Source organism: Homarus americanus, unplaced genomic scaffold, assembly GCF_018991925.1.
Source record: "Homarus americanus isolate GMGI-L3 unplaced genomic scaffold, GMGI_Hamer_2.0 scaffold367, whole genome shotgun sequence".
In the NCBI taxonomy this organism is placed as follows: domain Eukaryota; kingdom Metazoa; phylum Arthropoda; class Malacostraca; order Decapoda; family Nephropidae; genus Homarus; species Homarus americanus.
This window is the reverse complement of record NW_024743709.1, coordinates 11,802,844-11,828,634: the sequence shown is the minus strand read 5'-3', so window position 1 is coordinate 11,828,634 and position 25,791 is coordinate 11,802,844. Positions and strand designations below refer to the sequence as shown.

Sequence of the window (25,791 nt, the reverse complement as noted above, 5' to 3'; positions counted from 1 at the left end):
CCCTCCACACTACACCCTAAACCCTCCACACTACATCCTGAACCCTCCACACCACCCCATCCCACCACACTACACCCTGATCCCTCCACACCACACCCCAAACCTCCACTACAACCCCTGAACCCTCCACACTACACCCCTGAACCCTCCACACTAAACCCACACTCACACCCCCTGATCCCTCCACACCACACCCTAAACCCTCCACACTCACACCCTGATCCCTCCACACTACACCCTGATCCCACCACACCACCCTTGATCCCCCTCCACACCACACACTGAACCCTCCACACTACACCCTGAACCCTCCACACTACACCCCTGAACCTCCACACTACACCCTGAACCCTCCACACTACACCCTGATCCCCCCACACTCACACCCTAAACCTACACTACACCCTGAACCCTCCACACCACACCCCATCCCACCACACTACACCCTGATCCCTCCACACCACACCCTAAACCCTCCACACTACACCCTGAACCTCCACACTCACCCTGAACCCACACTACACCCTAAACCCTCCACACTAACCCTGATCCCTCCACACTACACCCAAACCTCCACACTACACCCTGATCCTCCCACACTACACCCTGATCCCACCACACCCACCCTGATCCCTCCACACTACACCCTGACCCCCCACACCACACCCTGAACCCCCTCCACACTACACTGGTCCCTCCACACTACACCTGATCCTCCACACTACACCCTGATCCCTCCACACTCACCCCTGATCCTCTCCACACTACACCCTGATCTCCACACCACACCCTGAACCCTCCACACTACACCCTGATCCCCCCACACTACACCCTGAACCCTCCACACCACACCCTGATCCTCTCACACTACACCCTGATCCCTCCACACTACACCCTGATCCCTCCACACACTACACCCTTGATCCTCTCCACACTACACCCTGATCCCCCCACACTACACCCTGAACCCTCCACACTACACCCTGTCCCTCCACACGACACCCTGATCCCTCCACACTACACCCCTGATCCCTCCACACCACACCCTGATCCCTCCACACTACACCCCTGATCCTCCACACTACACCCTGAACCCTCCACACTACACCCTGAACCTCCCACACCACACCCTGAACCCTCCACACTACACCCTGATCCTCCACACTACACCCTGATCCTCCACACTACACCCTGATCCCTCCACACTACATCCTGATCCTCCACACTACACCCTGAACCCTCCACACTACACCCTGATCCCTTCATCCCACACCTTGATCTCGTCATCCCACACCTTGACCTCTTCATCCTACACACCTTGACCCTTTCATCTCTACACCTTGATCTCTTCTATCCTACACCTTGATTCTTTCATCCCACACCTTGATCTCTTCATCCTACACCTTGATCTCTTCATCCTACACCTTGATCTCTTCATCTTAAACCTTGATCTCTTCATCCTACACCTTGATCTCTTCATCCTACAACTTCATCTGTTCATCCTACACCTTGATCTCTCCATCTTAACCCTTGATCTCTTCATCCTACACCTTGATCTCTTCATCCTACACCTTGACCCCTTCATCCTACACCTTGATCCCTTCATCCTACACCTTGATCTCTTCATCCTACACCTTGATCCCTTCATCCTACACCTTGATCTCTTCATCCTACACCTTGACCCCTTCATCCTACACCTTGATCTCCTCATCCTACACCTTGATCCCTTCATCCTACACCTTGATCTCTTCATCCTACACCTTGATCTCTCCATCTTAACCCTTGACCTCTTCATCTTACACTTTGATCTCTTCATCCTACAATTTCATCTGTTCATCCTACACCTTGATCTCTCCATCTTAACCCTTGATCCCTTAATCCTACACCTTGATCTCTTCATCCTACACCTTGATCTCCTCATCCTACACCTTGACCCCTTCATCCTACACCTTTATCTCTTCATCCTACAACTTCATCTGTTCATCCTACACCTTGATCTCTTCATCCTACACCTTGATCCCTTCCATCCTACACACCTTGATCTCTTCTCATCCCACACCTTGATTCCTCCATCTTTAACCCTTGACCCTTCATCTTACACTTTTGATCTCTTCTCATCCCACACCCTTGATCTCTTCATCCTACACCTTGATCTCTTCATCCTACACCTTCATCTCTTCATCCTACACCTTGATCTCTTCATCCTACACCTTGATCTCTTCATCCTACACCTTGATCTCTCCATCTTACACCTTGATCTCTTCATCCTACACCTTGATCTATTCATCCTACACCTTGACCTCTTCATCCTACACCTTGACCTCTTCATCCTACACCTTGATCTCCTCATCCTACACCTTGATCTCTTCATCCTACACCTTGATCTCTCCATCTTAACCCTTGACCCTTCTCATCTTACACTTTGATCTCTTCTATCCTACACCTTGACCTTCATCCCACACCTTGATCTCTTCATCCTACACCTTGATCCTCTTATCCTACACACCTTGATTCCTCCATCTTTAACCCTTGATCTCTTCTACATCCTACACCTTGATCTCTTCATCCTACAACTTCATCTGTTCATCCACAATCTTGACCCTTCTTATCCTACACCTTGACCCCTTCATCCTACACCTTTATCTCTTCATCCTACAACTTCATCTGTTCATCCTACACCTTGACCTCTTCATCCTACACCTTGATCTCTTCATCCTACACCTTGATCCCTTCATCCTACACCTTGATCCCTTCATCCTACACCTTGATCCCTTCATCCTACACCTTGATCTCTTCATCCTACACCTTGATCTCTTCATCCTACACCTTGATCCCTTCATCCTACACCTTGACCTCTTCATCCTACACCTTGACCTCTTCATCCTACACCTTGATCTCTTCATCCTACACCTTGATCTCTTCATCTTAAACCTTAATCACTTCACCCTACACCTTGATCTCTTCATCTTAAACCTTGATCTCTTCATCCTACAATTTGATCTCTTCATCCTACACCTTGATCTCTTCATCTTAAACCTTGATCTCTTCATCCTACACCTTGATCTCTTTAACCTAAAGCTTAATCTCTTCATCCTACAATTTGATCTCTTCATCCTACACCTTGATCTCTTCATTCTGCACCTTGATCTCTTCATCTTAAACCTTAATCACTTCATCCTACACCTTGATCTCTTCATCCTATACCTTGATCTCTTCATCCTACACCTTGATCTCTTTAACCTAAAGCTTAATCTCTTCATCCTACAATTTGATCTCTTCATCCTACACCTTGATCTCTTCATTCTGCACCTTGATCTCTTCATCCTACACCTTGATCTCTTCATCTTAAACCTTAATCACTTCATCCTACACCTTGATCTCTTCATCCTACACCTTGATCTCTTCATCCTACACCTTGATCTCTTCATCTTACACCTTAATCACTTCATCCTACACCTTGATCTCTTCATCCTACACCTTGATCTCTTCATTCTGCACCTTGATCTCTTCATCCTACACCTTGATCCTCTTCATCCTACACCTTGATCTTTTAACCCAAAGCTTAATCTTTCATCCTACAATTTGATTCTTCATCCTACACCTTGATCTCTTCTATTCTGCACCTTGATCTCTTCATCTTAAACCTTAATCACTTCATCCTACACCTTGATCTTTCATCTCACATTGATTCTATCTACACTTGATCTTCATCCCACCTTGATCTTTCATCCTACACCTTGATCCTTCATCCTACACCTGACCTTCTATCCTACACCTTGATCTTCTACTCTACACCTTGATCTCTTCATTCTGCACCTGATCCTTCATCTTAAACCTTAATCACTTCATCCTACACCTTGATCTCTTCATCTTAAACCTAATCACTTCATCCTACACCTGATCTTCATCCCACACCTGATCTTCATCCTACACCTGATCTCTTCATCCTACACCTTGATCTTCATTTGCACCTTGATCTTCATCTTAAACCTTAATCACTTCATCCCACACCTTGATCTCTTCATCCTACACCTTGATCCCTTAACTGCTAACTTGACTCCTTCATCCTACACCTTGATCCTCTCATTCCACTACTAGATCTCTTCATCCTACACCATAATCCTTCATCCTACACCTTGATCTTTTCATTCTGCACCTTGATCTCTTCATCTTAAACTTGATCTCTTCATCCTACACCTTGATCTTTCATCCTACACCTTGATTCCTTTAACCTAAAGCTTAATCCCTTCATTCTACAATTTGATCTCTCATCCTACACCTTGATCTCTCATCCTACACCTTGATCCCTTTATCCTACACCTTGATCTTTTCATCCTACACTTTGATCTCTTCATCCCACCTCTGATCCTTTCGTCTTTAGCTTTGACCCTCTTCCTACACCTTGATCACTTCATCCCACACCTTGATCTTTCATCCTACACCTTGATCTCTTTTATCCACACCTTGATCCTTCCATCCTGCACTTTGATCCCTTCATCCTGCACTTTTGATCTTTATCCTACTTTGATCCCTTGATCCCATTCCTTGATCCCTTCATCCTACACCTGATCCCTTCATCCTGCACTTTGATCCTTCATCCTGCATCTTGATCTTCATCCTACACTTTGATCCCTTTGATCCTATTCCTTGATCCCCATCCTACACCTTTGACCTCTTCATCCTACACCTTGATCCCTTCATCCTACACCTGATCTCTTCATCCTACACCTTGATCCTTCATCCTACAATTTGATCCTTTCCATCCTACACCTTGATCTCTTCATCCTACACCTATCCCATCCTGCAATTTGATCCTTCATCCTACACCTTGATCCTTCATCCTCACACCTTGATCCTTCATCCTACAATTTGATCCTCTTCATCCACACCTTGATCTCTTCATCGTACACCTTGACCTTCATCCTACACCTTGATCCCTTCATCCTACAATCAATCACTTATCCTACACCTTGATCTTCATCACACCTTGATCTTTCATCCTACACCTTGATCCCTTCATCCTACACCATAATCCCTTCATCCTACACCCCCATCCTACACCTTGATCTCTTCATCGTACACCTTGATCTCTTCATCCTACACCTTGATCCCTTTCATCCTACACCATAATCACTTCATCCTACACCTTGATCTCTATCCTACACCTTGATCCCTTCATCCTACACCATAATCCTTCATCCTACACCTTGACCTCTTCATCCTACACCTTGATCCCTTCATCCTACACCATAACCCTTCATCCTACACCTTGATCTTCATCTTAAACCTTAATCACTTCATCCTACACCTTGATCTTTCATCCTACACCTTGATCTCTCATCCTACACCTTGATCTCTTCATCCTACACCTTGATCTCTTCATCCTACACCTTGATCCCATCCTACACTTTGTCTCTTAACCTAAAGCTTAATCTCTTCATCCTCCAATTGATCTCTTCATCCCACACCTTGATCTCTATCTTAAACCTTAATCACTTCATCCCACACCTTGATCTCTTCATCCCACACCTTGATCTTTCATCCCACACCTTGATCTTCATCCTACACCTTGATCTCTTCATTCTGCACCTTGATCTCTTCATCTTAAACTATAATCACTTCATCCTACACCTTGATCTTTCATCCTACACCTTGATCTCTTCATCCTACACCTTGATCTCTCATCCTACACCTTGATCCCTTCATCTCTGACCTTGTCTCTTTAACGTTTAATCTTCATCCTCCAATTTGATCCTTCATCCTACACCTTGATCTCTTCATTCGCACCTTGATCTTCATCCTACACCTTGATCTTTCATCCTACACCTTGATCTCTTCATTCTGCACTCTTATCTTCATCTTAAACCTTATTCACTTCATCCAAACCTTAATCACTTCCATCCTACACCTGATCTCTTCATCCCACACCTTGATCTCTTCATCTCACACCTTGATCCCTTCATCCTACACCTTGACCCTTCATCCTACACCTTGATCTCTTCATCCTACACCTGATCTCTCTCATTCTTGACCTTCCATCCTACACCTTGATCTTCATCCTACACTTGATTCATTTATCCTACACCTTGATCTCTTCATCTAAACCTTAATCACTTCATCCTACACCTTGATCTCTTTAACCTAAAGTTCAATCTTTTCATCCTACACCTGATCTCTTCATTCTGCACCTGATCTCTCATTTTAAACCTTGATCACTTCATCCTACACCTTTTGATCTTTAACCTAAGTTCAATCTTTCATCCTACACCTTGATCTCTATCTCTGCACCTTGATCTCTTCATCTTAAACCTGATCACTTCATCCTACACCTTGATCTCTTTAACCTAAAGTTCAATCTCTTCATCCTACACCTTGATCTCTTCATCCTACACCTTGATCTCTTCATCCTACACCTTGATCCCTTCATCCTACACCTTGATCTCTTCATCCTACACCTTGATCTCTTCATTCTGCACCTTGATCTCTTCATCTTAAACCTTAATCACTTCATCCTACACCTTGATTCTTTTAACCTAAAGTTCAATCTCTTCATCCTACACCTTGAGCTCTTCATTCTGCACCTTGATCTCTTCATCTTAAACCTTAATCACTTCATCCTACACCTTGATCTTTTAACCTAGTTCAATCCTTCATCCTACATCTTGATCTCTTCATTCTGCACCTTGATCTCTACCCAACCTAATCACTTCATCCTACACCTTGATCTCTATCCCACCTTGATCTTCATTCTGCACTCTGATCTTCATCTTAAACCTTAATCACTTCATCCTTAACCTTGATCTCTTCATCTCACACTTGATCTTTCATCCTACACCTTGATCCTCTATCCTACACCTTGATCTTTCATTCTGCACCTTGATCTTCATCATAAACCTAATCACTTCATCCTACACCTTGATCTCTTTAACCTAAAGTTCAATCTCTTCATCCTACACCTTGATCTTCATCCTACACCTTGATCTCTTCATCCTCAAACTTGATCTCTTCATCCTACCTTGATCTCTTCATCCTACACCTGATCTCTCTATCTGCACCTTGATCTTCTATCTTAAACCCAATCACTTCATCCTACCTTGATCTCATCTTTAAACCTTTAATCACTCTTCATCCTACACCTTGATCTCTTCATCCTATACCTTGATCTCTTCATCCTACACCTTGATCTCTATCCCCACACCTGATCTCTTCATCTTAAACTCTTTAACTACTTCATCCTACACCTTGATTCTCATCCTATACCTTGATCTTTTCATCTAAACTTAATCACTTCATCCTACACCTTGATCTCTTCATCCAACCTTGATCTCTTCATCTTAAACTTTAATCACTTCATCCTACACCTTGATCTCTATCCATACCTTGATCTTCTATCTTAACTTTAATTACTTCATCCACACCTTGATCTTCCATCCTATACCTGATCTTCATCTCTACACCTTGATCTCTTCATCTAACCTTAATCACTTCATCCCACACCTTGATCTTTCATCCTCACCTTGATCTCTATCTAAACCTTCATTATCCTACACCTTGATCCTTTAACCTAAAGTTCAATCTCTTCATCCTACACCTTGATCTCTATCCCACACCTTGATCTCTATTCTGCACCTTGACCTCTTCATCCTACACCTTGATCTTTCATCCTACACCTTGATCCCCATCCTACCACCTTGACCTCTTCATCCTACACCTTGATCTCTTCATCCTACACCTTGATCTTCATCCTACACCTTGATCTCTTCATCCTACACCTTGATCTTCATCTTAAACCTTAATCACTTCATCCCTACCTTGATCTTTTAACCCAGTTCAATTCTCATCCTACACCTGATCTCTTCATCCTACACCTTGATTCTCTTATTGTGCACCTTGACCTCTTCATCCTACACCTTTGATCTTTCATCCTACACCTGATCTATTCATCCTACACCTTGATCTCTTCATCTTTAAACCTTAATCACTTCATCCACACCTTGATCTCTTCACCTGCACCCTGATCCTTCATCTAAACCTTAATCACTTCATCCTACACCTTGATCTCTTCATCTATACCTTGATCTCTTCATCCTACACTGATTTCTTCATCCTACACCTTGATCTCTTCATCCTACACCTTGATTCTTCATTCTGCACCTTGATCTTTCATCAACCTTAATCACTTCATCCCACACCTGATCTCTTTTAACCTAAAGTTCAATCTCTTCATCCCACACCTTGATCTCTTCATCCTACACCTTGATCTCTTCATCTCTACACCTTTGATCCCTTCATCCCACACCTTGATCCTTCATCTACACCTTGATCTCTTCATTCTGCACCTTGATCTTCATCTTAAACCTTATCACTTCATCCACACCTGATCTTTAACTTCAATCTTCATCCTACACCTTGATCTTCATTCTGCACCTTGGATTCTTCATCTTAAACCTTAATCACTTCATCCTACACCTTGATCTTCATCCTACACCTTGATTCTTCATTCTGCACCTTGATCTCTTCATCCTACACCTGATCTTTTAACCTAAAGTTCAATTCCTTCATCCTACACCTGATTCTCTATTCTGCACCTTGATCTCTTCATCTTAAACCTTAATCACTTCATCCTACACCTTGATCTCTTCATCCTACACCTTGATCTCTTCATCCTACACCTTGATCTCTTCATCTTAAACTTTAATCACTTCATCCTACACCTTGATCTCTTCATCCTACACCTTGATCTCTTCATCTTAAACTTTAATCACTTCATCCTACACCTTGATCTCTTCATCCTACACCTTGATCTCTTCATCTTAAACTTTAATCACTTCATCCTACACCTTGATCTCTTCATCCTATACCTTGATTCTTCCACCTTGATCTTTCATCACACCTTGATCTCTTCATCCTACACCTTGATCTTCATCCTACACCTTGATCTCTTCATCTTAAACCTTAACTTTCATCTACACCTTGATCTTCTTCACTGCCACCTTGATCCCTTCATCCTACACCTTGATTCTTCTTTCATCTTGCACCTTGATCTCTTCATCCACACCTTGATTCTCTATCCTACACCTTGATCCTTTCATCAGAACACCTTTGATCCTCTATCCTACACCTTTGATCCCTTCATCCTACACCTTGATCTCTTCATCCTGCACCTTGGATTCTTTCATCCTGCACCTTTGATCCCTTCTATCCTACACCTTGATCTTCATCCATTAACCTTGATCCTTCATCCTACACATTTGATCACATCCACACCTTGATCTCCATCCACACCTTGATTCATCCTACACCTTGATCCTGTTCAACGGAGCACCTAGCTTTCGTCTTTATTCAGACATCTTCAGAGGAATCTACATGGAGAGAGAGGCTTATATACAGGGACTTATTAAACATGAGGTCAGGTCATAATGATGTCAACCACTAATCCCCACACCAACACACACGTAAGGAGCTTTGGTAGAAAGGGACGTGACTTGTCAGGTCAGGTAGGTCAAAAATAAGGACCCACTAAATAACTATATTACATCCAGCTCCAATTTTCAAAGCATTTTAACCTTGGGCACTGACAAATAAATTTATGTAACATAATATCAGTTTTGAACTGACCATCACTAAGGTTTATTGAATTTTATTCCTTAATCAAACTATCTTCAACCAGAAGTCTTTCTGTGACACAAGATGATTTGAATACTTCTAAGCTTTTTTCCCAAGCAATGGGATGATTAATATTCCTAACATGAACGAACAGGGCACTGCTTTCATTATGACCTGACCTCATGTTTAATAAGGTCACTCTGTATATTGCTCTCTGTCCACGTAAACCAGTTGCCTCTGAAGATGTCTTGAATAAAGACGAAAGCTAAGGTACCTCCTTGTTTCCTTTCCCGTGTGATTTATCAAGATTTATCTCCATGTTTCATATATATATATATATATATATATATATATATATATATATATATATATATATATATATATATATATATATATATATATATATATATATATATATATATATATATATATACATACATACACACACACACACACACACAAACGATGACAGAGATTTTAGGTGAAGTAAATTCCTGGAGGCCAAAATTGATATTTTGATTTTTTCCCCCAAAGAACTCTTCAGTCATATTACTAAAAGAATCAATATAGTATTGTTCATCATAATGTAGACAACAGATTAATACTTGACCATGAAACCTTGTTTCCACAAGGACTGGAAGTCCTCATTATTGGTTGTTTCTGCTGCGTCTTAATTTGGTAAGAATATATGTAAGAAATATAATAATCCATGAAAGAACTACCTTAATGTTGAATATGGGCACAGTAATATTTCAAGCTAAGTTACCTGCCCTGTTGAAATAATATTTTTTCTACTAGAAAGCTTTACTGCTATTATATGACGAAAATATTTAACATATATAATGGTTACATATTTAATATTCCTGCTATGACGGGGAATAGGCTTTATTGATGTAAGGAATGTAATAATGAAATTAGAATGCATATAATTTAATCCTTTTTCTCGCACCTACTGTAAGTACAGCTAAACTATGCATCAAAATACAGGTAGCAAAGAATATATATATATATATATATATATATATATATATATATATATATATATATATATATATATATATATATATATATATATATATATATATATATATATATATATATATATATATATATATATATATATATATATATATATATATATATATATATATATATATATATATATATATATATACCTGTATATAAAATTTAGTTATTCCTAAAAGTACTGAAAAAATTTCCGTTTTCCCGTTTACAGAGGAACCTCCCCCGGATCTTGTTGGACCAGTAAGTTATTTCTTTTTAATGCTTTAATATTAAATACTGAAGGAGAATAAAATTTATATATCCAGAACTAGTCTGAAATACCAGTGAGTCTTAGATATCAATTTGTTCAGTTCTCTCTTAGTTTCTACAGCACTCATTAAGTGATGGACCTCCCACTCTTAGGCCCCTGTACTTTCATTTCACACCACATCACTAATACCCACCTTTTTACCCGTTTGCTCCCCCATCAGTTCCCACCAAGTCACTACCTTCTTTCAAGTCACTATTTCCCTCCAAATAACTACTTCCCTCCAATTCACTACTTCCCTTCAAGCCACTACTTCCCTTCAAGTCAACGGTTTCCTTCAGGCTGCATTGCTTCACCTCCCTTCCACCACAATGGAGCACTAACTGTTTCCGTCTCCCCCAGACCCCTCCTGAGACCGGTTACGGCGCCTCCACTACCGGTGCAGATGGCCCCTCTGGACCCCCAGGAGACCGAGGTCCCATTGGTACCCCAGGTACACCCGGTACCCCGGGTCAACCTGGACCACCAGGACAGATGCCAGACGTGAGTGTATAGCTGGGTGCAGCTGGGTTGATACACTGTGCAGCATGATATGTCTCAGTTGTGTTCTGACCTCACTAGGGGAAAGGTCACGGCAGGGTTAGCTCCAGAGGGATAATTATCAGATATGGCCAGTGATATGTGCGGTCTTGGGTATGAGAGTTTGTTGACCAAACTGGAGTGGTCCACTGAAGAATTGGCGAGGGCCAAGCTAGAAATTGAGAGGGCCACGTTGGAGAACCTGAAATTAAGGAAAGAGCTGGCGAAGTTAAAAGGAGAGGCTGGACGAGTAAAGCCAGTGTCTGACGAAAAATCAAGCGAGTGGAAAATTGTGAGTAGTGGGAGGACCAAGCTGGTGGTGAAGAAGCACACGAAGGATACGACAACAACAGCTAAGTGTACCAACCCGTTCAGTCCCTTGATAGACGAATTGGACGTTAGTACAGTCAGGGGCAGGGATGACAAGGAAGGTATAAAAACTTTAATTGTTGGTGACTCACAGGTAAGGTACATGGACAGGGCCTTTTGTGGTAAAAACAAAAATTGGATGAGGGTGTGTTTGCCAGGAGCTGGGGTGGGGGATATAATTGACAGGATGGACAATATCTTGTCTAGTAATGGGAACAAACCCATTTTCTGCCTCAGTGCAGGAGGCAATGATATTGGCCGGTGTAGGAGCGAGGAACTTCTTGATAAGTTCAAGGCAGCCATAGATCGTATTAGGACTAAGGGAGGGATCCCTATCATATGCGGTGTCCTGCCTAGAAGGGGAGTTGGCAGTGAATGGTTGTCAAGGGCAGTTGGTGTTAACGACCGTCTTGACAGATATTGCAAGTCAATATCAGTCCCATTCATTGACAATTGGGACAACTTCTATGGCAGAAGGGACCTTTATGCTAGGGATGGGGTGCACCTGTCTAGGGATGGAGTAGCAACCCTGGCTGGGGCTCTCGAGGGGGCAGTTCAAAAGATATCGAAGTCTTTAAACTGCTATGAGAACATATGGGCACGGGGGTGGAGGAGACTTCTTTTGGTGGGGCGAATGAAACAAAAGTACGAAGATTAGGAAGTAGTGTTAGGAATGATGACAAACTAAATTAGACAGGAGTTTAAAACTAAGCGGTAAAGGAAGGATCAGAACACGACTAGCAAATGTATACTCTTGAACAGTAAGTATGGCTCCTAGTAAGATGATAATAAAGGCCTTGGTATGCTTGAAGAAATCGATATAGTGCATTCACTGAAACATGGATCAACCTAGACACACGTGAATTACCAGTCGAATACCAAATTGCGGGTTACAAACTGTTCCATACCGATAGGCAGACCAGGAAAGGAGGCGGAGTAGCAATCTATATTAGGGATAATCTGAAGTGTGAAATAAATAAGGAAATAAAAACTGAGAGGAATACGGTCGGGAAAAATTAATCACGGGTAATATATAGACCCCCAATCTTGATAGCGTCAATGAGCGACTTATCTGGGATGAAATGCGCAGGGCTTCCATACACAACAAAGTCTGTATAGTAGGCGACTTTAACTTTGGCCAAATAGATTGGACTGTCCTTACGGGTAACTCAGAATCAGAGGATTTTCTCGAGACGATCCAGGACTGTTTCCTAAGTCAACATATAACCGAACCCACACGGGGTAATAATATACTGGATTTAGTTCTGACGAACAGAGAAAACCTCATTAGCAATGTCGAGGTAGGGAACGAACTTGCAAACAGCGGTCACAAAGAAATTCGATTCCAGATAGATTTTCAGGGCAGACGTAAGGAAAATTCCACTAAAGTACCAGATTTCAGAAGGGCAAACTTTGACAGTTTAAAGAGGCAGCTGAGAGAGGGGTGTAATACGGCTTGGCAAGTGAACCTACTGACAGATGACAGGTTTGATAACTTGTGAGATCTGAGATTGCGGGGATTCACGACAATTTAAATAGTGAGTTACTTAATGCACAAAGGCAGAACATACCATACAAAAACTCAGATCAGACAACAATGACCCTAAATGGATAAATAATTATTTAAAGAACATCATTGGCCAAAGGAAGGCTATAGGTAGAAGGATAAATCGTGGCGAAATTCACCTCCGGGACTATTATAGGGTATTGGCGAGTAGGGTTAAAACCAAGATAAGGAAAGCAAAGAGGAATAATGAGGTAGGGTACTTAAGGAAGGTGAGGCCAAACTAAAGGATTCTACCGGAAATGTATCAAACTAAAACACGAAGAAAGATTGGACCAATACGGTCGAACTCGGCTGACTAACTGATAACAGCAGGAGAAATAGGCAATAATTTGAATAAATATTTTTCAACAGTTTTCACCACCGAAAATTTAAACGCATGATACCCGAGGCACCGACTCTATTCAGAGATAGTGAAGAAAACAAATTAAGTGAGATAGTAGTGACTAGTAACGATGTTATTAAGCAAATAGACAAACTAAAGCCTAATAAGTCACCTGGTCCCGATGAGATATTTGCCAGAGTATTAAAGGAATGTAAGGAAGAGCTTAGTATGCCCTTAGCAAAGTTGTTTAACATGTCCTTAAAAACAGGTGTAGTACCACAATCCTGGAGGATAGCGAATGTAATACCGATTTTCAAGAAGGGGGATAGATCACTATCCTCTAACTACTGCCCAATCAGTCTAACATCAATAGTAGGCAAATTACTGGAAGCAATCATTTCAAACTCTATTCGAAATCACCTGGAGAAGCACCGATTGATCAATGATTCCCAGCATGGCTTCACAAGCGGACATTCTTGCCTAACTAATCTATTAACATTCTTTTCATCAGTTTTCGAATCGATGGACGAGGGGCACAATTATGATGTGGTTTATCTCGACTTTAGCAATGCCTTCGACAGAGTCCCCACGAAAGACTAATTAGAAAGGTAGAAGCTCATGGCATCAAAGGTGACATCCTTAAATGGATTAGGGCGTGGTTACAGGACAGGAAACAGCGAGTGAGCATTAACGGCACTAAGTCCCATTGGAGCAACGTCACAAGTGGAGTTCCCCAAGGCTCAGTACTTGGACAATTATTGTTTATTATATACATAAACGACATAGATATCGGCATAGACAGCAACATAAGTAAATTTGCTGATGATACTAAAATAGGACGTGTTATCAAATCTGACGAGGACTCGGCAAAACTACAGGAAGATCTAAACAAATTTTCCAATGGTCTGAAAAATGGCAGATGAAATTCAATGTCGACAAATGTAAAGTACTCAGTATAGGAGATGTAAACAGGGAAACCAGATACCAGATGAACAACGATGCCATAGAGAAATCCGACTGCGAGAGAGATTTAGGAGTAATGATAAGTAGGAACCTTAAGCCAAGTAAACAATGTGTTTTTGCTCGTAACAAGGCTAATAAAGTACTTGGGTTCATACAAGGAGGTGTTAGTTACAAGACTAGATGAGGTCATCCTAAAACTGTATCTTGCTCTTGTGAGAACACCTGGATTCGCAGTTCAGTTCTGGTCACCGTACTACAGAATGGATATAGAATCCTTGGAAAGAATTCAGAGGAGAATGACAAGACTAATCCCGGGCATTAGGAACCTTGAGTATAGAGACAGGTTAAAAGCATCTTAATTTACACTCCTCAGAGACGTAGAGCGAGGGGCGACCTGATAGAGGTGTATAAGTGGAAGGCAGGGCTAAACAAAGGGGACATTACAAAAGGTAGTCAAATTATCAACCAGGGCGAACTGTAACAATGGTTTTAAATTAGACAAATTTAGATTTAGGCGTGAAATAGGTAAACACTGGTTTGGAAACAGAGTAGTGGATGAATGGAACAAGTTACCAAATATCATCATTAACTCGAATACGCTAAATTGCTTCAAACATAGGTTGGATGCTCATATGAGCAATAGGGGTTGGGTGTAAACGGGACTGCCCAGTATGGGCCAATAGGCCCGCTGCAGTTTCCTCCATTCTTATGTTCTTATGTTCTTATAACGTCAAGAATACAAAGTTTTGGTGGCACATTGAACATTAATTGAACATTGCGGCTACTTAAGAATGTTAACTTTTGACGACACATCAAAGTAAATGTATGAATACTTGGGGTGAAAACTAGCCTTCTGTTGAGACAATTGTCACCACTTAAATATAAGTGGTATACAAGGGCTGTAATCTTAAGGGGCTTATTCAATAAATAAGTGATTAGAAAGTAATTGTTATTTGATTGGTGAGCAAAACGTGTTCAGGAAATATATTTTCATTATAAAATTATTTTATCTTTATACACAAGCTTTAGAATTTTGTATTTATGTTTGTATAGATCACGCCATGGCTGTCGCAGCTGTCACAGTCTCAAGGCGGAGAGAAAGGACCTCAGCCTGACCCTTTCAGTTACCTTCAATCACAAGTTGGTCCCGTCGGCCCCAGGGGCACCCCAGGTTAGTATGTTGCAACAAAGTAGATTTTTTTTACAACTTTTTTCTTCAGATGTTCAACATTATTGTGCCAAGTCACTTCTGAGAGACCGTAACTTCTTTTTTTCTAACGTTGTTGTGAAGGAGCGTATCTTTAAGCAATGTTATAAATTCGTTTTATTAAGATAGGTGAAACGGGAAACTGTCTCATCTCATCCCATGATTTCCCAGCCAGGGAAGGAGACAGTCCCTGGTGACCGTCGTATCGTATAATGACCGTTCTTTTTCCCGTTTCCTACAGGTGCTCCAGGTCCCCCCGGCCCCCAGGGTTTCCAGGGGATGCGAGGTGAACCTGGGGATGCAGGTCCTAGCGGTCCCTCAGGCCCTCCAGGACCACGTGGGATGCCCGGAATCCCTGGAAAAGATGTAAGTGAAATCCCTTTTCCAGGAATTTGGGTGACTATAGGTTTTTCTTTGTATATGAATGTAGTAGGTGTGAAAAGAAGTGAGTGAGAGAGAGAGAGAGAGAGAGAGAGAGTAAACTGTAGAGTTATGATGACGCTGGTATTACCTTCTAGGGTGAGAATGGAGACGACGGCGCGGCAGGTCCCCCAGGTTCTGTAGGCCCCCCTGGTCCACGCGGTCTTCCCGGTATGCCTGGTCTGCCTGGCGTAAAAGGTCACCGTGGCTTCCCCGGTCTGGACGGAGCTAAGGGAGAACAGGGACAGCTGGGTGACAAGGGCGCCTCTGGTCCAGGTGGTCCGCCTGGTCCCATCGGTCCTATGGTAAGTATCACTTACCCCGACGTGGTGGCGCTTACCTCACACTTTAACAGTAATTCACAAACACACACACACACACACACACACACACACACACACACACACACACACATATATATATATATATATATATATATATATATATATATATATATATATATATATATATATATATATATATATATATGTTATCAGTCTAAGAAATAGAGATATGTTTTCTGAATATGAAAGAACATTAATGTAGAGTAATATTGAAAAAGTACATAACTAATCACTAATTTGATTTAGTAATGGACAGAGACTGATTTTAGTATATACTTTTGTTTGTGTTGTAATCAGACGACCTAGTCTCTCATTCAAAATCTCATGATGTTGTGATCCATGACGTGGTGTTGTGCAGGGTTCGGCTGGTCCTCGGGGTGAACGCGGCCGGGAGGGTCCTCCAGGTCCTCCAGGTCTAAGAGGTATCGACGGCATCGGTGGTCCTCCTGGTCCCCCCGGGCCTCCCGGCAAGTCTGGCCCGCCTGGCTTCCCCGGAAGCGCTGGAGCTAAAGGTGACCAGGGTGTACAAGGATCCAAGGGCTCCCAAGGTCTTCAGGGTCCTCGAGGTAAGTACATCTCCCTCCACTTACACCGCCCAACTTGCAATAACTTACTGTCTGATAAACCGTTGATGAAAATTATCAGTGTACTTTACTTTACAGGTGAAATTGATTTTACACTAATTTTATAACAGGTGAGGCCGGAAAGCCCGGTTCTCCCGGTTCTTCTGGTTCCCAGGGGGCTCCTGGAAAGGATGGTTTGCCCGGAGAGAAGGGTGCACCTGGTTCCCAAGGAGACTCAGGGCCCCCAGGGTTCCCAGGCGCCCGAGGGCCCTCAGGGTTACCCGGCAGCCCCGGCATGCCAGGCAACAAGGGAGAAAGGGTATGTTAATAGTATTTGTTCTTGGAAATAAATGGTAGAATAAAAGGAGGTGCAGGAGCTCTCGACATCCATTAGAAAGATGGCAGTTCCGCTATGAGTGGTCCATATACATACAGTAGTGTGGGGTCACTATGGCCTTCTTGTTATAGCAGGTATAAAATACGAGTAAGTGAAAGAGAGCACCAATGTTTTCCTTCCTTCAGGGTCTAGCTGGAGCGCGTGGCTTTAAGGGAGAACTGGGAATGAAGGGAGAAGGTGGTACCCCTGGCCCTCGAGGGCTGCCAGGAGCCCCCGGATCCCCCGGCAAACGCGGCAAGAGAGGTATGCGAGGACCCCCAGGTGGAGTTGGCCCCCAGGGTGAACGTGGACCCACGGGAGGCCGTGGTCTTCCTGGTGCTGATGGACCCCCAGGACCTAAAGGCAAGTCTAACGTTTGCTTTATGTACTCGTAGTGATGATAAGCGGTTGTGTAAGTTTGATATAAGAACATTTTACAACCTGATAATTATTCCAAGTTCGCCAGTAAGGTACCCAAAAATATGTTGTACAGATTTCATAAAAGAAATTCCGATTTTGCAGGTCAAAGTGGCGACCCTGGCCCCTCTGGCACCACCGGCCAGAAGGGTCGTGAAGGTAACCCTGGTCCTCCCGGCCTTCCCGGCCGCCAGGGCCTGCGAGGACCCACCGGTCTCTCTGGTCCTTCAGGCAAAACTGGGCGTCCTGGTAGTCGTGGTCCTCCTGGTGCAGATGGCAAACCTGGCGACCAAGGACCTCAGGGCATCCAGGGTCTTCCTGGACCTATGGGACCTCCCGGACCAGTTGGACCATTAGTAAGACCGAAATTTGTGCTCTTTATTGTTCATAATTGAATTACATCTTTTGCCTTTATTTTCACTGTTGAGTTGCTTCTTTATTGAAAATGAATAGATGGCAGGGAAATACATTTTATTTAGCTTTTCTAAGAAAGTATATCTAGCACTTATAGTTTTATTAATTAACCTTAATGGCAAATGGGAGTTAGCCTGGTCAAATGACTGCAAGCTATAATTATGATAGCCCAAAATTCTGTAACAGCATCTATTAATACTCCTGTACTACCACCACACACACACACATGCATACACACTTTATATTGCTGTACTGTATGTAGTCCCTAAAATCCACCATACATGAAGGTCACATAAAGTGTGATTGATTTAACACAGGGAGAATCTGGCAAGGACGGCAACCCCGGCGAGACCGGTGCCACCGGCCCCCGAGGTGACCCAGGGAAGGACGGGGCTCAGGGGCCTCCAGGTGTGTCGGGACCTACAGGTTCTCCGGGTGAACGAGGTCCTCCAGGCTCCCCAGGAGCTCGAGGTTTCCAGGGTCTGCCTGGAGCCTCTGGCATTTCTGGTGCCAATGGAAAGGATGGAGAGTCTGGTCTGCAGGGCCCTCGAGGTCTGCCTGGTGGTGCTGGTCTCCGCGGTCAGCGAGGCTTCCCCGGAGAACGAGGAGCTCAAGGTCCCCCAGGAGAAACAGGAAAACGTGGAGAAGCGGGTCAACTTGGCTCCGATGGACCCTCTGGTCCTCCCGGTCCCGCAGGCCAAAAGGGTCATTCTGGCCCCTCTGGTCTTGTCGTGAGTATTGGTCCTTTTGGATATTGAAATAAATAAATAAATAAATACATAAATACATAAATACATATATATATATATATATATATATATATATATATATATATATATATATATATATATATATATATATATATATATATATATATATATATATATATATATATATATTTCCTTTGCACACAAATGGATAGTGATCATGTAATATACAATGAGCACTTAAATACATCATCACTGACTTGGTGTTGTGTACAGGGTCTTCCAGGTGGTCGAGGACCTCACGGTCTTCCTGGAGAGAAAGGTGAACGTGGATCTGTGGGACGAGTTGGCCCTGAGGGACCGCCAGGTCGCCAGGGTGACCAAGGCCCTCAGGGTATTATGGGCCCAGTGGGACCTCCAGGAGAACCTGCAGAAAAGGGAGACCCAGGTCCTCCAGGACCTCCTGGCGAGCCTGGTGCCAACGGTATGACGGGAGAGCGAGGCTCTCAGGGTGAACAAGGTCTTCAGGGCTTCCCTGGACCAATTGGACCCCCTGGCAACTCAGGACCTAAAGGACAGCGTGGTCTTCCCGGTCAAAAGGGAGCTCAAGGTAATCCTGGTTTAGTAGGACAGCCTGGAGAATCCGGACCTCAGGGTCTTGCTGGACTGACGGGTGCAAAAGGACAACGAGGTGAAGCTGGACAACGTGGAGAGATTGGTCTTATGGGTCCTCCCGGACGACCCGGCAACTCTGGCACACCTGTGAGTAATATTGCTAATGAAGTTACTGTGCACCTAACTCTTGTTACCGATGGTACTGTGCACCTAACTCTTGTTACTGATGGTACTGTGCACCTAACTTATGTTACTGATAATACTGTGCTCGTTGCTGATGGTACACTCACACATGGTAACCTCGTTATCAAGACCAAATTTACACCTCATTTACCCTACAGGGAACCCCAGGTGACCAAGGACCTCCTGGCGCAAGTGGCAACCCTGGGATCAAGGGAACCCCTGGTGACACCGGTCGCCCTGGCCTACCCGGACCAACTGGTCAGCCTGGCGCCCCTGGACCTGAAGGATCCAAGGGTGATGCTGGCCCCGAGGGTCGCCCCGGCTCTGTGGGACAACCTGGCCCTGTTGGACCATCAGGAGAGCGTGGTCTACCTGGCCTCCCTGGCCCACCTGGTCCTCCTGGTCTCCGAGGAAAACCTGGCGCTCGCGTGAGTAATACTCACTGTAATATTTTTACTGTATTGGAAGTGTATTCATAGAAAAGCTGGTGAACAGTATTTGGAATGAATATATTGTATTCTTAACACGTGAAGGTATTAATTTATTTATTTTATTTTTATTTAGGGAGAAACTGGTGCGGAAGGCAGACGTGGTGATGAAGGTCCCGTTGGTCCCCCTGGGTTGGCTGGTGCTGTTGGTCCTATTGGTCCTACCGGTGACACAGGTGCCCCTGGTGCTGACGGTAAGCCTGGACCCCCTGGTATTTCTGGTCGCACTGGAGACAAGGGCCCGTCAGGTTCCCCAGGACCACAGGGCAGTCCCGGACCCACTGGATTACCCGTGAGTATTGGTGACCTGGTTAATACTTCAATGTGTAATATATTTTCTGACCCTTGCATATCCACGACCATATGTAATTTGGTCAGTAGCAATTAATCGTCCTTCATCACGTCAGGGCCCCCGTGGTCCTTCTGGACCCATCGGACCTACAGGAGAACGCGGAGAACGTGGAGAGGTTGGTCCACAGGGCGTGGAGGGCGGCCCAGGTCTCCGAGGCAAGCCTGGTGCACCAGGGTCACAAGGGGAGAAGGGAGAAACCGGCGCATCAGGTCCAAAGGGTGCCAAGGGACACCGTGGTCTTATTGGTCTTCAGGGTCTTCCTGGACCCCAAGGTCCCAATGGTGACAAAGGTGTTCCTGGTGTTGCTGGTCCACCTGGTCCTAGTGGTGAGCCTGGACAGAAGGGTCCACCTGGTCGTGATGGAGGCATTGGTCCTCAGGGTATTATGGGTCCACCTGGTCCTCGCGGTCCTAGTGGTGAAGAGGGCCGCCATGGTCCTCCTGGAGCATCAGGTCCTTCTGGTCCGCCTGGTCCACCTGGTGAGTCTATGGGCTATGATGCTGCAGCACTGGCAGCACTGCTGGGACAGGGACAGGCTAAGGGCCCAGATCCTCTACAGGGCGACGATTCTGACCTTCCAGCGCGTCTCTTTGGCAAGGAAATTACTGACGATGAACGACGTGAGCTCATCACCAAGGCTTACGAACAACTCAAGACATCTTTCAAGAAGTTCCTGAGACCAGAAGGCACAAAGGATTCTCCAGCCAAGACTTGTCGTGATCTGGCTTATACACACCCAGAGCTGCCAAGCGGTAGGTCGACCACAAGGAAAACTTTAAATTAAGGTGCGATAATATTTAACCGATAGTCTCTATAAAATTAGTAGTTCCTCTCGAAAAAAGGTAAATTTATTATGAAAATAATACATTTCAATGTTGTTTTCCTCACAGGGGAGTACTGGGTGGACCCCAACGAAGGCGACACGAAGGACGCTATTGTAGTACACTGCGACATGGAGCAGAAGTCGACGTGCGTCCTGCCTCAGCCTGACATGACTCAGGAGTTCAACTGGCAGGGAGAATCTCGTGGCCTCATCTGGCTCGGAGATGACATTCAACCAGGATTTGAGGTGAGCTAAGTAGACCGTGAAGCTGCTGGTAGAGAAGATGATCGACGGCACGAGGGTCAGGGGTCATATAGGAAGCACTGGAATGTGATAAAATCATGTAGGAAGGATTTTGAAGGTGGATTATGTTTCATTTGTATAGAGAGATATACCAAAGGAAAGATTCAAGCTTGGCCATCACATGCATAGCGGGATACTGAATTGTAAATAGTATGACCGCGGCGATCACTGAACTATAATCTGATTATAGCAGAAATTGACTACTGGGCATTGCCATAAAACAGCACCACCACCACCAACAACAACAACAGAATAATCAATCCTACAACAATCTGACACACCTTTAATTCAGTGATATGTGTTGTACTTTGTGGGGGGTGCAAGGAAACTGTGTACATAACGTTGTAGCGAAACACGATTCCAGACAAAAGGATGATGACAAAATTAATATATTAGTCGTTTTGGAGAGCACGAAGACACCTTTTTCTAGCCATTTACACTAATCGAACTGGACACGGAGTGAATCTGTCTTAAACATTTAATTTTTGAAAATTGTGATTTTTAGACAATTATGTGATAGAACTCAATGAGTAGAACACCATTTGTTCATAAGGTGTGTTTAGAGAACAAAAAATCATACAGAAATCAGGGCGCGAAACTAACCTGGACTATAAACGTATTCAATTTTTTGCTTTAAAGACCATTTACACATCTACAGTACATGACACTGCTGTCTCGCTGCTTCCAAAAGGTATCTATGTATTTTTTTGTGTAAACATTAGTGATGATTAAAATGTACATTGTTCAATGACATTCCCCCCACACAAGCCACCTGTTAAAAATTATCTAGGTTTCATTACAAACTACTTGAACCTCCGGATGTCAACAGTTCACGTATAAGGCGGACGGCAACCAGATGCGGTTCTTACAGCTGCTATCATCGGAGGCGTCGCAGCAGCTTACTTACCACTGCAAGAACTCCGTCGCTGTGTTTAATGCCAGGAAGAGGAACCTGCGTAAAGCCATGCAGATCATGACCAGCTCAGACACACAACTTAAAGCCATAGGAAATAGGAAGTTTAAATACAGAGTTATAGAAGACGGCTGTAAGGTAAGTCTTTTATACAGTTACAGAAAACCCCCATGAGGCGAGTATTTTATATATGTAACGAAAACGGCTTTGAGGTGTTGTGTCAAAGGAAGCGGTCTTGAGTGATTTTCATTTTTACACAATACGATTTGAAGATAAGTGTGTTAGGCACAGTTATTTTCTAGAGTAAATGAAAGTGTCTATGAGCGAGTGCGTTTGTGCCAAAGAAAATGGCTGTGTGTTTTTTAATTGTTATAGAAATCGAATGGATGATGTGTGTGATTTGCATATTTATAGAAAACGGTGATGAGATGATTTTTTTTATAATTTTTTTAATAAAGTGAAAGAAAAGGGCTGGAAGGTGAGTATGTTATAGTAATCATAAAAAACTACGACTATAAAGTAAGTGGTTTGTATAATTATAGGAAATGGCTGTAATTCGGTGATTGTTTTGGTGTCTCTAAGATTTAGGGGACATGCCCGACCTGTCACTTCTCTGAAGGTTTGGCCAGATAAGGTAAAGTCCCTTCTGTTTCAGTGTTTTTAGTTATAAGTGTTGTGCTGTGTATTTAGCCTTTGAGGAAGATGGTTTAAACTTAAAAAAAAAGGATGGCTTAAATATGTTCAAGAAGGATAAACACAACTTTCCATGTTAATTTGGCACTGTTGAGTCACTCATGCCCATATATTGTTAAGATGTCTGAGGTCACCAAGCTTAATTCACCTTAAGATCCATCACCCCAATGCTTACCTAACCTAACATAACCTGACCTAATCTAATCTACTCTAACCTAACCTAATCTGCCAGGAAGCGTTAGGGTGCTTAATCTTAAGGTGTTAAATAATTTATGGTTAATCTTCAGGTGATCCGATGTTTGTAGTGTCTTGTGATTATCTAGCTCAGTAAGATGGAAGGTGCTGTTTCCATAATTATACCGCATTACAGTAATCAGCATGTGACAAGAGAAGTTCTTACAATGGGAGTTTCTTCTTTCCTGTTTACCATAACCTCTTACATACAACAAGCTCAACGTGATAAACGTTCTACTCTATTTAACTCTCCCAGACAGAATTCGTCTATTTAATTGCCTCCAAATGATAATACTCCGTTCGGAAAGTCCATCATAAACAATTATAGTTTGGTCAATCAACTTCCAACAAAATTTCTGTGGCCCCAAGCAATCCCAGAGGCCACAACCCTCAGCTTACCTACACTACCACATTTGTTATGAACTAACACACCTATTCTCCCTTCCTCCCAACAGAGGGGACACTCCACCTGGGCGTCCACCAAGATCGAGTACCGCACAGACAAGCCTCAGCGATTACCCTTCGTCGACATCGGGCTACGGGATGTGGGCAGAGCAAACCAGTCCTTTAAGATCGAGCTGGGACCTGTGTGCTACTCGTAGGACTCCCGCCAAGCCGTTATAGAACCAGCGACGAGAGCAGTGGCTGGAGGTGCCGTGTGGGGGGTGTGATGAACAATATAGTGACGAGTGTTAAGTGGTGATGATGATGGTGATGATGGTGATGATAATGATCGATGAGGAAATATTCACAGGGGCATGATTGTCGTTATACATGACAGCCTAGAATAAAGAAAAGTGTGTTAAGACTCGTCTCTAAGATCGTCTCCTGCACGCGGCCTCTCCTTCCCTGCTTTCTCTCTCGCTATCTTGTTGATTGTATCATTATAATTTTATATTAGGATAACCGCTCGCCGCTCTCTTTTTTTCCATTCTATATTTCCATATTTTCACATTGCTCTTACCTTCACTTTTTCCTCTTACATCATTAGGTTAGAAAGACATTGACGAATAAATAAAATACAAAGCGCCATCGAAATACAAATATGTGTAAAGTGTTTGATAATAAGAACTGTGGTATAAGGAGAAAAGGACTCTTTAACTGTGTACATTTTGTATAATAATAATAAGGAATAATAATGAGGGTTTTTGGTCGACTCCAGACACACAATCGGGATAAAAAAAAAATATTTGACTATAATTTTTTTTTGTAAATTTACCAAAATAAAAAAGAAGGGTATTTATGTAGCGTTTTCTAATCCTGTTAATGTGACGAGGTGATTATGGCAAATTTATTATCACCACAGCTACAGACACCACCACCACCATCACACAGCTACAGTCACCACCACCACCATCACACAGCTACAGTTACCACCATCACTATCACACAGCTACAATCACCACCACCACCACCATCACACAGCTACAGTTACCACCACCACTATCACACAGCTACAGTCACCACCACCACACAGCTACAGTACCACCATCACACAGCTACAGCACACCACCACCACTCACACAGCCACAGTCACCACCACCACCACCACCATCACACAGCCACAGTCACCACCACATCACACAGCTACACCATCACCACCACCATCAACGCTCCAGTCACCACCACCATCACACAGCCACAGTCACCACCACACCACCATCACACAGCCACAGCCCACCACCACCACCATCACACAGCCACAGTCACCACCACACAGCCACAGTTACCACCACCATCACACAGCCACAGTCACCACCACCACCACTCACACAGCCACAGTCACCACCACCACACAGCCACAGTCACCACCACCACCATCACACAGCCACAGTCACCACCACCATCACACAGCCACAGTCACCACCACCATCACAGCAGTCACCACCACCACCACCATCACACAGCCACAGTCACCACCACCACCATCACACAGCCACAGTCACCACCACCACCACCATCACACAGCCACAGTCACCACCACACCACCACTCACAGCCACAGTCACCACCATACACCACCACCACCACCATCACACAGCCACAGTCACCACCACCACC

General features: G+C 43.6%; 1 protein-coding gene and 1 long non-coding RNA gene across 14 annotated transcripts in view; one reads left to right on the top strand and one right to left on the bottom strand.

Annotated features, from left to right (window-relative positions):
- LOC121877228 (collagen alpha-1(I) chain-like) overlaps nucleotides 1–24,974 on the top strand; it is a 45,335-nt gene extending 20,361 nt beyond the window's left edge. For all 5 annotated transcript variants that reach the window (XM_042382851.1, XM_042382846.1, XM_042382847.1 and 2 more), the window contains 17 exons: nucleotides 10,844–10,872; nucleotides 11,282–11,422; nucleotides 15,733–15,850; nucleotides 16,128–16,252; nucleotides 16,405–16,611; nucleotides 17,009–17,216; nucleotides 17,345–17,532; nucleotides 17,736–17,952; nucleotides 18,112–18,362; nucleotides 18,738–19,151; nucleotides 19,404–19,889; nucleotides 20,084–20,353; nucleotides 20,490–20,705; nucleotides 20,821–21,517; nucleotides 21,656–21,834; nucleotides 22,721–22,942; nucleotides 24,187–24,974. In XM_042382851.1, coding sequence (XP_042238785.1) covers nucleotides 10,844–10,872; nucleotides 11,282–11,422; nucleotides 15,733–15,850; nucleotides 16,128–16,252; nucleotides 16,405–16,611; nucleotides 17,009–17,216; nucleotides 17,345–17,532; nucleotides 17,736–17,952; nucleotides 18,112–18,362; nucleotides 18,738–19,151; nucleotides 19,404–19,889; nucleotides 20,084–20,353; nucleotides 20,490–20,705; nucleotides 20,821–21,517; nucleotides 21,656–21,834; nucleotides 22,721–22,942; nucleotides 24,187–24,333 — 4,115 coding nt within the window. In that variant the 3' untranslated portion in view covers nucleotides 24,334–24,974. The remainder of the gene's footprint in view (nucleotides 1–10,843; nucleotides 10,873–11,281; nucleotides 11,423–15,732; nucleotides 15,851–16,127; nucleotides 16,253–16,404; nucleotides 16,612–17,008; nucleotides 17,217–17,344; nucleotides 17,533–17,735; nucleotides 17,953–18,111; nucleotides 18,363–18,737; nucleotides 19,152–19,403; nucleotides 19,890–20,083; nucleotides 20,354–20,489; nucleotides 20,706–20,820; nucleotides 21,518–21,655; nucleotides 21,835–22,720; nucleotides 22,943–24,186) is intronic.
- LOC121877229 lies at nucleotides 2,897–9,160 on the bottom strand. 9 transcript variants are annotated; one of them, XR_006090943.1, is made up of 9 exons: nucleotides 9,144–9,160; nucleotides 8,894–8,914; nucleotides 8,778–8,861; nucleotides 6,561–6,623; nucleotides 6,456–6,518; nucleotides 6,330–6,371; nucleotides 3,624–3,665; nucleotides 3,310–3,393; nucleotides 2,897–2,952 (listed from the first exon to the last, which is right to left on the bottom strand). It is a non-coding gene; the product is annotated as an uncharacterized LOC121877229 (long non-coding RNA). The 9 variants fall into 9 exon arrangements; XR_006090942.1 differs by lacking the exons at nucleotides 8,778–8,861; nucleotides 8,894–8,914; nucleotides 9,144–9,160 and adding exons at nucleotides 6,915–6,956; nucleotides 8,319–8,339; nucleotides 8,589–8,678; XR_006090947.1 differs by lacking the exons at nucleotides 8,778–8,861; nucleotides 8,894–8,914; nucleotides 9,144–9,160 and adding exons at nucleotides 6,915–6,956; nucleotides 8,319–8,339; nucleotides 8,589–8,678 and having other exon boundaries at nucleotides 6,582–6,623.
- Nucleotides 24,975–25,791: the final 817 nt, after the last annotated feature.